This window comes from Amblyraja radiata, chromosome 4 (genome assembly GCF_010909765.2).
Source record: "Amblyraja radiata isolate CabotCenter1 chromosome 4, sAmbRad1.1.pri, whole genome shotgun sequence".
Taxonomy (NCBI): Eukaryota; Metazoa; Chordata; class Chondrichthyes; order Rajiformes; family Rajidae; genus Amblyraja; species Amblyraja radiata.
In genome coordinates, this window is record NC_045959.1 from 1,995,398 (window position 1) to 2,007,913 (window position 12,516).

Here is a 12,516-nt window from a genome sequence, read left to right on the forward strand (position 1 = left end):
GACAAAGAAAGCTGGAAAAGCAGAGAGACAGTACAAAGTGTAGCAGTTAATAGATGGACAAAGGGGCAAAAGGAGCTTTTGATAGGCAGATGGTTGGATCAAAGGCCAGATATAAGTGCGGAAGGTGTACGGCAAGTTTGAAGAGTTGCAGATTGTGAAGCTTGAGGGAGGAAAGTAGCGGGGCGGGGGGGAGGGGGGGTAGGTAATGGAGGGGAGAAATAGGTGGGAAATGGGGGGGGAGGGAAGGAGGATGTATGTGGGGGAGAAAGGAGGAATTAAGTGAGATTTGTTAGAGGTTAGAGAATTCAATGTTCATACAGTTGAGTGTATTTTAGGTGCTGTTCCTCCAGTTTACATGTGACCTCGCTCTGACAACGGAGGCTCAGGACAGATGTAGGAATGGGAAGGGGAGTTAAAATAGTTAGCGAACGGGATATCGTGTAGTCCGTGGTGGACCGACCAAGCGCTAGTGTTCAGCAAAATGGTCGCCAAGTCTACGCTTAGTCTTGGTACAGGAGGCCACATCGGGAACGCCGGATGCAGTAGATGAGGTTAGAAGAGGAGCACATCAACATCTGTCTTACCTGGAAAGACTGCTGGGGTTCCTGGCTAGAGGTGACAGAGGGGTATAGGGACAGGTGTTACATCACCTTCTTCCAGGGATAAGTACCCAGGAAGGCGTGGTTTGTGTGGAAAGGTAAGAGTGAACAAAGGACTTGTGGAGCGAGCAGTCTCTGCAGAAGGCGGAAAGTTGTGGAGATGTTTAGATATGAGCAGTGGTGGGATCATGTTGGAGGAGACGGAAATGTCAGAGTATGATGTGTTGGATGCGGGGGTTGGTGGGTTGAAAGATGAGGACCAGTGGAACTCAATCATGGTTGGAGTGGGAGCAAGTGCTGAACTATGGTAGATGGAGGAGACATGGTTGAGGGATCCATCTATGACAGAAGGGGAGAACACATCTACTACAGAAAGGAGACATCTCAGATGTCCCAGAATGGAAAGTCTCATCACAGGAGCAGATGTGGCAGAGACTGAGGAATTGAGAGTAAGGAATAGCATCTTTGCAATAGGCAGGGTAGGAGGAAGTACTTTAGTAAACATGGTAACCACCTTCAGATAACTGTCGGAGTTGGTAGGTTTATTGTAGATGTCAGTCGATAATCTGACCCCTGTGATGGAGAAAGAGAGATCAAGAAAGGAGAGAGAGGTGCCAGAGATAGTCCAGGTAAATATAAGGGCAGGGTGTAAGTTAATGGTGAAGATAATGAAACCTGCAAGGTCAGCACAGGTGCAGGAGTCAGCCACGATGTAGTGGTCAATGTGGCGGGGAAAGACTTGGGGGATGGTGCCTGGGTAAGCCTGCAACAAGGACTGATCAACATAACCAACAAAATGTTAGGCATAGCTGGGGCCATCGGAGTGCCCATGGCTATACCTTTAATTTGGAAAAAGCGAAATAAGTCAAAAGAGAACTTGTGGAGGGTGGGGACATGTTCCGGCAGACGGAGGAGAGGGAATTTGATTGGGTCTTTGTTGGAGGAAAATAGGGAGGTCCTTGAGAATTTCCTGGTGCGGGCTGGAGGTGTAGAGGGACAGGACGTCCATTGGGAAGATGAGGAAATGAAAACCTAGAGATTGAATGTTATTAAAGAGTTGAAGGGCATGTGAGGTGTCTCGGATGCAAGTGGGAAGTAACTGACAGGGGGAGGATAGGATGAGAAGCTAGGCAATATCTATTATCCAAATAATAGATTTTTAAAAAAGGGTTTATTTACCCCTCTCCTGCACCTAACTCAGTCCCCCTTCCTCACCCGGATCCACCTATTGCATGCCACGTCTTGCCCTCCCCGTCCTCCACCCTCTGTCCCAATCCCTTCATACTGGATATCTCCTCTCCATTCGTTCAGTCCAGAGGAAACATATCAAGCCAGATGATCAATTGTCCATTTCACTCCACAGATGCTGCCTAATGCACGGAATTCCTCCAGCAGTTTGCCTTGTGCTCCAGATTACAACATCTGCAGTCTTTTATCTCACTTAAAAAAAAAAGAAGGAAATGTTGGCAGGAATTCTTGATAGGAAGGGCTCCTGCCACCACTAGAGCATTGTGGGCTCAGTGTGTATCATGTGTCTGATCAGAAAGGAGAAGATCTGCATCATGCTACAAAACCAATTCCAGCCCGAGTCCATTTTATTGAGCAGTGCAAACAATGCTCTCCTCTTTATCACTAACCTTCTCCCTAACTGCACTATCTTCTCACACGACACCCCATTCCCCACCTGCTGTCTGATCATCTCCATTGCCGAACCAACTAAAGGGCTTTACTTGTATTAAGAAGGGCAAGTGCTCTTAATTTTGAGGTACGTGTAAGGAATAAGATTATGTTGGTAATGAGGCAATGAGTTGCGTATTTTCTCTTTGGGTTATTATATATTGGGTTATTATACATCTGTAAAAGAGTTCATGAATTTTACATATCAATTGCATTTCAAGTGTTTTCCTTAGCCACAGAGTCACCCTTTTTTAACGCTAATGTGGTAGGCTTTCAATTTTAAATATTCTGTGCTGCCCATCTTTTGATTCAATGAATGAGATTGCAATTTACCAACAACTAGAACCAAAACAAGGCAATTAAGCCAGGAATCAAATTTAATTTTCCTGATGAATGGATAAAGATCAGTTAAAATCCAAGTTAAAGGGCCTGTCCCACCCGTCACAGGTCACTGAAATTTTCAACATGTTGAAAATTCAGTGGCGGCCAGAAAGACGCTACGACTCTTTGGAGACCTCTCACGACCATACAGGCGACCCCTGGCGACCTCTCACGGCCATAGCAGACCTCTCACCACCATACAGCCTGTATGGTGGTGAGAGGTCTCCTGTGGTCGTGAGAGGTCTCCGAATAGTCGTAGCATCTTTCTGGTCGCCACTGAATTTTCAACATGTTGAACATTTCGGTGACATAACACGGGTGCGGCAGTCGCCTGTAAAGGTCGCATAAGTGGGGCAGGCTACTGACTAAATGCAAGACCTTGTTCTGCAAATTTCATGGTGACAGGGAGGCAAAGTTTGATTTTTCAAAAGTTAGAGTTAAACATAACCTGACTACTAAGCAAAATAGCCAGTTAATTAATGGCTCTGTCCTTAGAGCTCAATTCTAGACTGTTGCAATATAAAACCCATGGTTTAGAAGTCATCCAACCTTGAAGCACAGATATTCTTGAAACTTAATCCAAGCAGTTGTAACCCTATTAATTAGATTTTGTTTCTATTATAGGAACCTTTTGAACAATCTGCTCTTTTTGTGACATAATTTTTACCCTTTAACAAAACAAGCTTTTAGACTATATATTGTAGAATTGTACAAGACAAATTTAGAATAAATTAAATTTGGTAATTTATGGAGACAATTTATCTAGAACAAAAACCTGATGTAAAATGGGCATTATGGTGCAATTATGTGATCTGCACCATTTGCAGTCATATATAATGCTCATATTTCCATTGCGAGACCATGGTACCAAAATGCTGGCTGTTCCCTTCATTCAGAAGTAGGATTTAGCCCACGAACTTTAGATTCTCAGAAGATCCAACTACATTTCTTCACACTGCATTAATCATCCAATTTGCTGGAAGATTGGATGAAGTCTGCAAAGCTAGTAACCTATGGCACATCACTCAGCTTACCTATAGTGCTCTGATGTCCCATTCACTACTGTATGATTTGACCATGCATTGTGACTTCCACCATTGTACCATCTTCAGAAAAGCATACCAAAATAAACAACATTAGAAGCACTTGTAACAATTCTTTCACAATAACACTCAGTCAAAATTATCTTCTAAATCACACATATACTTTATTCCTGATTCATGTATATATTGTTAAAAACATCATCAGAAGTGTTCATGAATTGGCTCAGGGGTAGGAAAGCACTTGCATTTCAAAATAACTGCAGGATTAATGCAATGTGGTTAGAAATGCATTCAGGCCTGTGTGCCTGTGAACTTCACTAAGAAACTGCACTCGGGGACTGGATCTTCTTCCATTATTCTCTTGCTGTTTGTCATCAGTATCAATGATTTATAAGAGAAAGTACAAGGCATGATCAGCAAGGTTGCAGAAGACACTAAAGTGGGTGGCATCACAGATAGTGAAGAAGGTTATCAAAAATTGCAGCAGATTCTTGATCAGTTGGGCAGGTGGGCTGAAGAATGGTTAATGGAGTTTAATACGGATAAGGGTAAGGTGTTGCATTTTGGCAAGTTACACCAGGGCATGGCCTTTACGGCGTACAGCAAGAGGATCTAGGAGTGCGGGTACATAGTTCCCTGAAAGTACATCACAGGTAGATAGTGTGGTCAAGAAGGCTTCCGGCACATTGGCCTTCATCAGTCAGAGTATTGAGTATAGAAGTTGGAAGGTTTTGTTTCAGTTGAGATTTGTGAGGCACCATTTGGAGTACTGTGTTCAGTTTTGGTCACCCTGTTAAAGGACATGTTGTTAAGCTGTAAAGGGTGTAGAGAAGATTTACTACGATGTTGCCAGGGCTTTAGCTATATGGAGAGGTTGAGCAGGCTAGGACTTTATTCCTTGGAGCGCAGGAAGATGAGGGGAGATTTTATAGAGGGTATAAGATCATGAGGGGATTAGATAGGGTAAATGCACATTGTCTTTTACTCAGTAGAGGAACCAAGAACCCAAGGACATAGGTTTAAGACGAGAGAGAAAAGATTTAATAGGAACCTGAGGGGCAACTTTCTTTACACAGAGGATAGTGGATGTATGGATCAGCTACCAGAGGAGGTGGTTGAAGCAAGTACTATCACAACATTTAAAAGACATTTAGAAAGGAACATGGATAGGATAGGATAGGTTTAGAAGGATATGTGCCAATCACAGACAGGTGGGACTAGTAAGGTTGGGGCGGGTGGGTTGGTGTGGACAAGTTGGGCCGAAGGGCCTGTTTTCATGCTGCATGACTCGATGACATACAACACATCAACAGAAAATATAGGAAGCATGTGGAAAGGGAAATTGAAGGGTCCCGGACCTGAAATGCAAACTGTTTCCCTTTTCACAAATGTTGCCTGATCAGCCGAGCTTCTGGAATGTTCTACTTTTGTTTCATTGATTTCACATTGCCCACCAAGGCAGTTAATTGTTTTGATCTTTCGTCAGCATACAAAATTAGCACATTGCTGGTGGCTTCACAACCACACACCACAATATACAAACCATTTACTTTAGTGGATTCAAAAGAGGAAAATCATGATAGGTTCTCTTCCCTAACCCAGATAGTCCATTTGGATGGTTTAAAGATGGCATCTTGAACAATACCATAATGCAATAATACTGACACTGTGGAATTAATTTTGTCAAATGTCTGCTTACAGCAAAAAAACCCTCATCACAAAATATCAGTTAAATGTGTGATAAAATTAACATGGGAAACCTTCCCAGTTGCAATCACCTGTGCAAAATCTAAAAATCATGCAGAATGTTTTTAACCAACAAAATCATTACAAGATTGGGGTAAAACAAATCTTTTCAGTCTAGGTTGTTCTTTAAGAAATCGTCCAAAAATGAATATGAAATATACAATAAAAATCATCGAATTACAGCAGAGCATACAATTGGTGGTAGACACAAAATGCTGCAGTAATTCAGCGGGACAGGCAGCATCTCTGGAGAGAAAGAATAGGTGACGTTTTGGGTTGAGCCCCTTCTTCAGAAGACCCGTCTCAACCCGAAACGTCAGCCATTCCTTCTCTCCAGAGATGCTGCCTGTCCCGCTGAGTTGCTCCAGCATTTTGTGTCTATCTTCGGTTTACACCAGCATCTGCAGTTCCTTCTGCCCCTGTCCCACTTAGGAAACCTGAACGGAAACCTCTGGAGACTTTGCGCCCCACCCAAGGTTTCCGTGTGGTTCCCGGAGGTTGCAGGTGGTTGCCGGAGGTTGCAGGTAGTGGAAGCAGGTAGGGAGACTGACAAAAACTTCCGGGAAAAGCACGGAAACCTTGGGTGGGTCGCAAAGTCTCCAGAGGTTTCCGTTCAGGTTTCCTAAGTGGGACAGGGGCATTACTATACAAGTGGTGGTGTCATTGCAGTTACTACATAACCCTTACCTCTTCCCATCTATTACAAAGAAGGTAAAGTTACACCTAATTTAAAGATGTGCAGCTACTAATAATGAAGTTAATGATGATGTACCTTTCTGGGTGATCAGCAGCACCACCATCATACCAAACAGTGGGTACTCTCCCCTGCTGCCCAATTCTCCTAACAATGAACAGTGAAGTACAGAAATTTAAAAAAGGACAATGTATTCAAGATATTGACACACAAAAATAAACTAAACACATGATAATAAATTAAACACACAAACATAAAGGAGAACAAAATGGCCATTTTCACACATTAATTGTTTGAATTATGTATTTCTACCATATGGCTTATTGACATGAAGCGGGTATGTGTAGTCATAAACATTTTGCATTATTGTGGCCGCAGTTACAATATGCGGAGACACAAATTGCTGGAGTAACTCAGCGGGTGAAGCAGCTTTCTCTCTCTATCACCTTCCCCTTCTCAGTTCCCCACTAGTCTTACTCTCCGACGACATTTTATCTTTGTCCCATCCCCTCCCGACATCAGTCTGAAGAAGGGTCTTGACCCAAAACGTCGCCGATTTCTTCTCTCCAGAGATGCTGCCTCACCCGCTGAGTTACTCTAGCATTTTGTGTCTACGTTCGATTTAAACCAACATCTGCAGTTCTTTCTTACACTAAATACAATATGTTTTCTTTTTAACACAAAAGAAATGGAATTTGAGTTGGATGCAGTGAATTTTATGAAATGATATACGACTGTGTAAATATAATATAACTAGTGTCATTTACAGTGTATATCTGTGCGAATCAATCAATGCTTGAGGCTTCAATGTGCAATGAGATCGGCTTTAGCAATAGCTGATGACAGATTAACTTATTTGGTCATTTGAAAATGCAGATAGGCCTTGGAAGAATGCATCAGACAATGAGTAAAACAGTTAATTAATTTCTGCCATTTGGTCTGATGATTAATGGTAAGCTATTGTTTGGGGGGAAAAAGACTATTATTCAAGATTGAGGGGAATATAATTACAAAATTGATTATAATGAAAAATAGACATAAATAGCAAAACATAATATACATGGTGGCTAATAGTGATTTTTTTCTCTCTCTGATGATATTTTTTTTTTTTTAAATATTGACCTGGTGATATTTGAAATATTGTCACTTGGTGACAAGTTTAGTTTAGTTCTCTTCATTGATAGGATATAGCAAGATAATATCATGAAGTATGGATGATCAACAATTTGTATTAATTTTCTCTACCACTATCATGGCAACATTTATTTAATCATACTCATGACAGATTTATGGCCAATAATTGTCCAGTCCTACTTTGCGAAAAAATGAATGGCTTGGTGAGCAAGTGTAAATAGTTGTTAAGAAATAACAATGGCAGTAATGAGTCCGGTTGCTAAACACTTTAACTCCCCCTCCCATTCCCATGCGGACCTTTCTGTCCTGGGCCCCCTCCACCGTCAGAGTGAGGTCCAACGCAAATTGAGGGAACATCACCTCATATTTCACTTGGGCAGCTTACAACCTGGTATGAATATCCATTTCACTAACTTCAAGCAACCCTTGCTTTCCCTCCCTCTCCGTTGCACCCCCATCCTAGTTCTCCGACTTGTTTCACTGTCCTGATTAAATGTCAATGATTGTATGCTTCCTTGTCATCTTCCCCTCAGCTAACATTGAACCATTCTACATTTAGTTTAGAGATACAGCGCGGAAACAGGCCCTTCAACTCACTGGGTTTGCGCTGGCCAGCGATCACTGCACATTAACACTATCCTACACACACTAGGGACAATTTTTACATTTACCAAGCCAATTTACCTACAAACCTGTACGTCTTTGGAGTGTGGGAAGAAACCGAAGATCTCGGAGAAAAACTATGCAGGTCACAGGGAGAACGTACAAACTACGTACAGACAGCACCCGTAGTCGGGAGCGCTGAAAGGCAGCAACTCTACCGCTGCGCCACCATACCACCCTTATCATCGTCTGCTTTGATCTGTGTTTTCACACCTTACCCTTCCATATCTCTATGTGTCTCTCTCTGCTGACTCTCAGTCTGAAGGAGGATCTCAACCTGAAACATCACCCATTCCTTATCTCCAGGGATGCTGCCTGTCTCGCTGTGTTACTCCAGCATTTTGTGTCAATGCCAGTAATGAGACCAAACTCAAAGTAAAGTGCATCAGCAAAGGAGGCAGGCTCTCTTTGGTTAAGGATATTAATGAGGTAAGTGGGTTTTGGTGACAATCTATTCACTTCATTGTTTGTTTGTTTGTTTTTGTTACTTTAATGCTCGCAGTTTGATTCCCATATTTTGGAGGGGGAAAAAAATGTTTAATTTTTAAAGTGCCACCGTGAGATTATATTACTTTTTGCACAGAGTGATGGAGCCATAGATGTATACAGGATGGAGCTCTTTAGCCCACCAACCAATTTGGGTCATGGGCCAAGTTAGTATTCTGGGCTTGTCCCATTTGCCTTCATTTGGCCTATATCCCTCCAAACCCATCTCATCGTATATCTGCCAAAGTCACTCATCCAGAAAAATAACTGCAACTCTGGAGTATTCAAAACTAATGCACAGATATGTGTGCAGTGAAATACATTCGTGTAGTTCAGGTTAATAGTTCTAAATAAATCCAAACAATGGTCAAATTAGTACCTCTCAACATCATTGTAAGCACCCTCAGAGTAGATACTGTTGATCTTTTGGGAACGAAGTAACCTTATAGCATCTTCCCGATAGAGGGGATAAACAATATGATTCATGCTGCTAAAAAATAAAAACAAAATTAATGTAACTGTAATGAACATTAGAAAAGGGAATACCTGATGGATAAAACTTGTGAACTGAGTTGTTATACAGTGCTCACACCTTCTGCACTATTAACTTTATATCATATCCAACAAATGTGAAACATGACTACATAAAGGTCAATAATGTGAGAAAAGTAGATCTTTTTCCCTTTGCCTGAGGAAGTGGATTGTGGATATAGGCAATGGTCTAGAAACTGCAAGGTCACCTATCCAATATGGTTGAACAGTGTCCGTATAAACATCAAACCATAGGTAGCACAAATAGCACAATGCTCAAAATGTTTCCAATGATTAATAACTGTTAAAATTGGGAACACCGCAAATGCACAGCGTTGAGTCTCATCCGTAGTTCCCTTATTTACTTCCCTGGCAAATGAGGCTTCCTGATGTAGGAGCAGCCTTTTTATAATTATACTGGCAACATCAGTTTCCTACATATAAAGGAAGCCATTGCCTCTTTAATTGCCATGTATGTTCCCGTCTATTATAACCTAGCTGGGTTTTTTACTGCCTTTGTTTTAATTATTTTATATCTTTAAGTGACATCAATTAGATTTGGGAAAAGGGAATGAAAGGAAACATAAATACGACTTTTATATATGTGTTGCGTAACTAACTGGTCAGTTCTCAGAAGACTATCAGTAATACAGCAAGCAATCAAATTCAAGGTTGCATATATATTCAATGAATAATAGCAGCTCACCTTTTTTTCAACAATTTGCTTACCGTAGGCTTCAACCTAAAGGCAGGAATGATTACATAAAAATATTGGATACACTGAACGTGATTACACGGACAAAATGTATTTTAAGAATAATTATGTGTAAGATAATAAATAAGTGCATCAGTACCAGTCAATAATTGATACACTGGGACAATTATCCAGGAACTAATGGATAGTTGGAAAAAAATTACAGGGAGAATAGCTAAAATCTGGAAAAGGTTACAAACAACAAAATAGTAAAGATGTGATTTTGTCAAACACAAAAATAAAATGCAAATAGATTCTTAACTTCAATGGTCACCCCAAATAATTAGCCGCAAACCAGACAATATCCGACCAGAAGCGAGAGCCCCTCGGGGCTCGCCTTCCCGCCTCACCGGGTAAGTGAAAAAACGATCAGAGTAGTGGTATTTCACCGACAACCCTGGAGGGCTTCCCACTTATTCTACACCTCTCATGTCTCTTCACAGTGCCAGACTAGAGTCAAGCTCAATAGGGTCTTCTTTCCCCGCTGATTCTGCCAAGCCCGTTCCCTTGGCTGTGGTTTCGCTAGATAGTAGGTAGGGACAGTGGGAATCTCGTTCATCCATTCATGCGCGTCACTAATTAGATGACGAGGCATTTGGCTATTTGGTAACACTCTTGGGGAGCCCCCATTAAACAAGTGTATTTTTCGAGTCTTTACGTGGCTCGTCCACGGAGAAACTCCTACTAGTAGCGAAAACCACAGGACCAAGGATTGGGCCCGCAGTCTGGGTAGGCTCGATCTTATAGCTGACTCGATCGTGATGAGTCAGTATGAATAGGACAATTTGGAAATTTATCGCTCACCAAGCATGGAAGACCACCACCGCAAGGGTGACGGAACTGAGCCGACCATTCGAGAGGCTAGTGGCTAGTGTGTTTGTCCATGTAGCCGTCTTTGTTACATCATCTGATGTGTCATTGTGCCCTCCAACTGTTAGTGTTAGGGTTGGGGTTAGGGTTTTTATGGTTCCGACAATATGCCCATTACTGATCATTAAAGATTCTCAAAATGTCCAATGTAAGGGCAATGGTGAGATCTGCCAAATTTTTGGCAAAGGATTTGTATTTGTCGATCTTCAGGTTAGGGTGTCGTTCCAAGCGTGCCATTTCCCACGAGCACTCATAACGAATCCAAAGAATTTGATTGTCGTCCCTTTCGTCACTTCCGCAATCTGTCCCCTCAGATGCTCATACTTCTCGGTCTTCTCCTTCCACGCACACTCCAGTTCCATATTGTTGATCTCGTACCTCACTGTCACATCGACCACTGCCACTTCCTGCCCTTTGACAAAGATCAAGTCGGGCTTCCATAATCTTCCGTCCTCCGTTCTGAACCTCGGTTCGATGTGTACAGCCCATCCGTGTTTAGCAACCTGCGCCTTCAGTTTGTCCAAGATCTTATTATGGCGCTTAATCCGTGCGTTTTTGACTGCGAGACATTGTCCTGAGATGTGTGCCAATGTTTCGTTGGCCATTGCACACCTTCTGCAGTTTGGCCATGTTGGGGCGGCCGTATGAAATGGTGCACCTTGTGGGGTATAAGTTGCACCTCAGTAGCAGTCTCTTAATGAATAGAGACTGTTTCATCTTATGATGTCCGTACATTTTGTGCCGACAGCTGTCATCAACATGAAGTTTGGTCTGTGCAAGTTGATATTCACAAGTGTTAATGACCATGGAGTTATCAAAGATGATTATCAAGAAACTGTGTATCTGCTATTTAGTTAGTTGCTAAGTTTACTTGTGTGGCATCTCTAAAATGCACAACGTTCTTCACTTAAAAGTGCAGCAGAAAAAAACATCACAGCCTTCTAAATAATATACCATCCCAACTTGAACATGCATGGTGATTCCTTATCATCCTTAGATCAAAATCATGGAACTTCCTTCCCAACTGTAAGCACTTTTACTTGAAAGACTGCAATGGTTCAACAAAATATCTCAACAACATCTGTCTTTAAAATAATGCTGGATCAATGCAGCTGCTGTCGACGCGCATGCGCAGTACGCAGTATTCCACGAGGTACGTTAGCCCAGAAAGATCGAGAAGGTTCTGCAGCAAAGACCCTATAGGATCGCGAGGTGAGAGGCGCGCATGCGCTGAAGCTTCCCTGCGCTGCCCGTGCAGCTCGCGAAGCCCCGCCCCTCATTATTTATTCCGTTATTCTTCAAATTCTTCACCAGTCTGAAGCGAACGGACTGATGACGTCACAATGCCTCTGCTCCTCGCGGCCAACTGCGCTGATTAGGCCGTTGTATTCCATGAGCTGCGAGTTGTGTGACCCCCCCCCCCCCCCCCGCGCATAACTCGCTCGCGCTCCGACGGCCAAGCACCCGAGTGCGGCCGGCACTAGCACCCGCACCCGCACCCGCACCCGCACCCCTCCCTGCCCCGCAGTGCGCTCGCACCTCCACTCGGGTTTCCCGACAGCTGCTGAGAGCTTTGTACTAGTGGGGCCATGTATTCAGCTCTCTCCCTCCCCCCGGACTCCACTTTTCGCAGCACTCTCGCTCGCCCGGCTCCCCTCCACCTCCCTTCCCCACCTGAACAAAATGTAACATAATGCAAGACTGTGGCAGACCTTTCTCTTGTCAAAGCTGACAAAATGTCCAGAGACACTTAATAACCATAATCACTGTAAATAATCAATACAATAAAAATTGTTAAAAAATAAAAATTCTAATTACATTAAAACACAGCAAATAACTTAAAGCTTTAAAATAAACAAAAAATAAATAACTTACCTTTAATTCCTTTTAATCTCCAAGACTGACCCCCATTAAAACAAGCAAAGTTGTGAAACCCAC

The 12,516-nt window shown here is 42.6% G+C and overlaps 1 protein-coding gene across 8 annotated transcripts in view; it reads right to left on the reverse strand.

Moving 5' to 3' along the window:
* The window catches only part of rims2 (regulating synaptic membrane exocytosis 2), a 922,071-nt gene that overhangs the window by 335,854 nt on the left and 573,701 nt on the right, over positions 1 to 12,516 (reverse strand). For 7 of the 8 annotated variants that reach the window (XM_033018897.1, XM_033018898.1, XM_033018899.1 and 4 more), the window contains 4 exons: positions 9,661 to 9,696; positions 8,803 to 8,913; positions 6,219 to 6,287; positions 3,692 to 3,763 (listed from right to left, as the gene is read on the reverse strand). In XM_033018897.1, coding sequence (XP_032874788.1) covers positions 3,692 to 3,763; positions 6,219 to 6,287; positions 8,803 to 8,913; positions 9,661 to 9,696 — 288 coding nt within the window. Of the gene's footprint in view, positions 1 to 3,691; positions 3,764 to 6,218; positions 6,292 to 8,802; positions 8,914 to 9,660; positions 9,702 to 12,516 lie in introns of those variants that run through there. The other variant, XM_033018904.1, reaches the window with a different exon arrangement.